The 3,197-nt window shown below is 54.2% G+C and overlaps 1 protein-coding gene and 1 long non-coding RNA gene across 3 annotated transcripts in view; both read right to left on the bottom strand.

Annotated features, from left to right (window-relative positions):
- The window catches only part of LOC125943253 (uncharacterized), a 47,074-nt gene extending 44,908 nt beyond the window's left edge, over positions 1 to 2,166 (bottom strand). For both annotated transcript variants that reach the window (XR_007465695.1, XR_007465696.1), the window contains exon 1: positions 93 to 2,166. This is a non-coding gene — a long non-coding RNA (uncharacterized LOC125943253). The remainder of the gene's footprint in view (positions 1 to 92) is intronic.
- LOC119442335 (apoptosis regulator Bcl-2) overlaps positions 1 to 2,781 on the bottom strand; it is an 88,801-nt gene extending 86,020 nt beyond the window's left edge. Inside the window, exon 1 of the mRNA XM_037707177.2 lies at positions 2,174 to 2,781. Coding sequence (XP_037563105.1) covers positions 2,174 to 2,605 — 432 coding nt within the window. The 5' untranslated portion in view covers positions 2,606 to 2,781. The remainder of the gene's footprint in view (positions 1 to 2,173) is intronic.
- Positions 2,782 to 3,197: the final 416 nt, after the last annotated feature.

Here is a 3,197-nt window from a genome sequence, read left to right as displayed (position 1 = left end):
CTGTTCAGGTGCCCTCCCCCGAGAGGCAGTTACGGCGCTGTACTTTTCTCCCCCTATTTAATAATCACTCACACACACATAGTTACATTCACATGCGAGCTTCGATCAGTCCGAACACAAGGAGAGTAAGCGCTCGAAAACGGCCTGCCGATTTGCATACGGGCAGCTAATAATAACATCCAAAGGCGCGGGAACATCTGACACTTTTGATGAAAATACTGTCCCAAGATTATCTCTGAAAGCGCAGGAAGCAATTGTTTTGCGCGATGACGTCGAACGTGAAACAAGCCCGACAGATAAGCACCGGGGAGATGGATAAACAACGCTTTATCTCGCAAAACACCACCACCACATAAATGTACAGCGGTGATAAGGGAGCAAGAAGATTGGCTGCGATAAACAGTGCGAGGAAAAAAAGTGCGGCGCGTCGCCTATTATCAAGCAAGCGACTCGCCTCGCTACGAGGGCGCTCGCTCGAACAGCTGCGGTCGGCAACGCGTTGCTGACACGGTATTCGGATAGGCGATTTCCCGGCCGTTTCTGAAACTCAAGCAAGACTGCTGCCGTCGTGAACAGGCGCTCTTCGACAAAGCGCCTGGCAATCAAGCGCAGGCCCGCTCGTCTAATCGAACGGGCCGGTTAATTGGGTTAGCGCATCACGAGCGGCGACGACGAGACATTGCTTGCCCGTTCCAAGAAGCGCCCGCCGCAACGAGAACCATTTCGGCGCTGGCCGGCCGGGCGACCTCGGTCTCGCGAAGCTCTGGAAAAAACCAGGCCGCTCGCTGCGTAGTAGGGCAAGACGGCGTGCGACGCACGTATTACCCGAGAAACGGTCCCGCTCCGAGGTCGTGAGCGTCGGTTGGGCGCCAAGAAGGCAGAAAATCGCAGGCCAGCTGGTGCCGACCAACGCAGCGAGCAAGCGCACAGGCACCAAGTAACAAAAACCCGACAGGTATTCACTGTCACTCATAGCCTATAGTACAGTCGACATAACTGCTGCTTCTGCAAATACCAGGGTCATGAATAACTTCCCCGAGAACGTAGAGGAAAAACGGAACGCTGGCAGAGCTGTGCCAAGAGGACGAGAAGCAGCAGCCGGCATCCGCTAGATAGGCTCCTGGAGAAAACGCCGGAGGGATGGAGTGGGGCACTGCCTGGGGTTGCGATAAGAACTCGGGAGCCGGAAGTGGCTCAGAGGCGACACTCCCATTGACTGCTGGGCACGTTGGTGCCCCTGTGAGTCGTCCGAAGAGTGCGCGCACACATGGGTGCAACCGCTCGCCACTACTATCGCCAGAATACGCTGCTAATGCCGGCGCTAGTACAACTCGTGCAGACTCTTATATAGCTACAGCAAACAGTCACATATCCGCTCACCGCAAGCACTGAACACCGGCCTGAACCGCGGACTAGATGGCAAACTACAAAGAGTATGTTGTAGCGGAAACGTACAGGCGACGAATGTTCTTTTTCGACAGCACTGCCATGGGTGCAGACATAAATTAGCGTGGTTACATTCACGCTGCGCGGTACGGTTCTTTGTGAGCAACGTGGCCGCCGTACAGTGCGCAAGGCTCGCGACGTGCTCAGATGCCCCCACGCACAATCGTGGAAATAACTCTGCTAGAGAAACTAGTAAACAGCAGAGATGTAACACCGATGCTTTTTGATATAGGGCTGCGCACAACGTAGAATTGAGGATACCTTAGTAGGTCATAGCGCCGCTGAAATGACAGACGGCTTTATATAAGCCACTTTGACAAAGCGGCAAGTTTCGGGGACTTCAGCGCCAACAAAATGGAGTGCGAAATTCATTCGAGACTCTATAGGTTCACAGTGCTCACTACGTGGAAAACAATGAAGTTAGTCGCGAGAAGCACTAAAAATTTGTGGGCTAATCAGTTGACTGCACTGCGAGCAGCCATCTTGTGGCACACTTCTGGTTGAACGCCAACGAATTTCATTACTTGAGCGAAGGGGGACTCGCACTGATGCGAGTGCAGCAGCGGAGGATTAGCGGTATTGTCTGACGCAAATTACATATTTATAATAGACTAGTATTAACTGCGGTGGCTCACGAACAGCCGGCGGCATCAGGGCGAGGATTTGAAAATGCCGGCTCGCGTCTACCGGACAAAACGGGAGCGTCTGGTCCCCAAAGCGTACTCACCCATCCTTGGTGGTCCCTTATCCAGGGAAGAAGCCTCGTACAGACGTACGAAGACAACCAGGATGCGATGCTGTCCACCAGCTCCGACCAGTTCTTCTCGACGCAGAGCGCCGACAGCTCTACACTGAATGCGAAGGCACCCACGATGCGTGCCCACGTAATCCCTTCGCTGAAGAGCTCGTTCAGGACGTCCATGTACGCTGTCTGGGCTACGGAGGGAGTCATGTCGAGTCGGCCACACATCTGAGTGAACTCCTCGCGGTATTTGGTGATGAATTCATCCCCCAGCGTCCGCAGTACGAGAGCCACTTTGGAAGGTCGCGGCAATGGCGGGCACGTATTCCACTGGAGACCGCGCCGGTTTAGCTGGTAACGCATGAAGTCGTTCACCATTTCGTTCACCTGAATCTTCTCAGCCTCGTTGACGGCCATGGTGGCGACGCCGGCGGCTACAGACACAGGAACGAGACAAAACTGCACCGAGCCCTCAACTGCTCACACTCGCCGCTCACCGGCTACACGATTCGTTGACTGCCGGCTCCCTCGACGCCGGCTTTGAAAGCAGCTTCGCCGACTGCTCCCTCTGCTGCGTGTGTGACGCACGCCGCCGAGTTGGACGTAGTTCGCCGTCTGCCGGTCGCTAGACGAAACACGCTCGCTCTGAAAGGGGGCGTATAGCAACGATCGCGATGGCGAAGCCGGCGTCGCGGCGCTATCTAGGCCGCGTTTGTAGTACGCTTCAGCCGCGTTCTCGCTCTGGCTGCACTTTTTCGACCGCAGTAAAGCGGCTACGCAGTAAACGCTTGTGGCTAAAAACCAATCAACTGCGACCACACCGACACTCACATAACCAGGGAAGCGACGAATGCATTCTAGTCCGTTATCTCTATTTTCGTATTTATGTTCTTTTGAGAGTACGAGACGACCAAAGTTAACGCGAATCAGTGAAGCTGTCGTTTTAAGAATTGAGTTTCCCTTCCGTTGACAGACTCCTTCTACTTCTTCTTCTTCTTTAATGCTTATT

This window comes from Dermacentor silvarum, chromosome 2, assembly GCF_013339745.2.
Source record: "Dermacentor silvarum isolate Dsil-2018 chromosome 2, BIME_Dsil_1.4, whole genome shotgun sequence".
In the NCBI taxonomy this organism is placed as follows: Eukaryota; Metazoa; Arthropoda; class Arachnida; order Ixodida; family Ixodidae; genus Dermacentor; species Dermacentor silvarum.
This window is presented reverse-complemented; position numbering and strand designations above follow the sequence as displayed.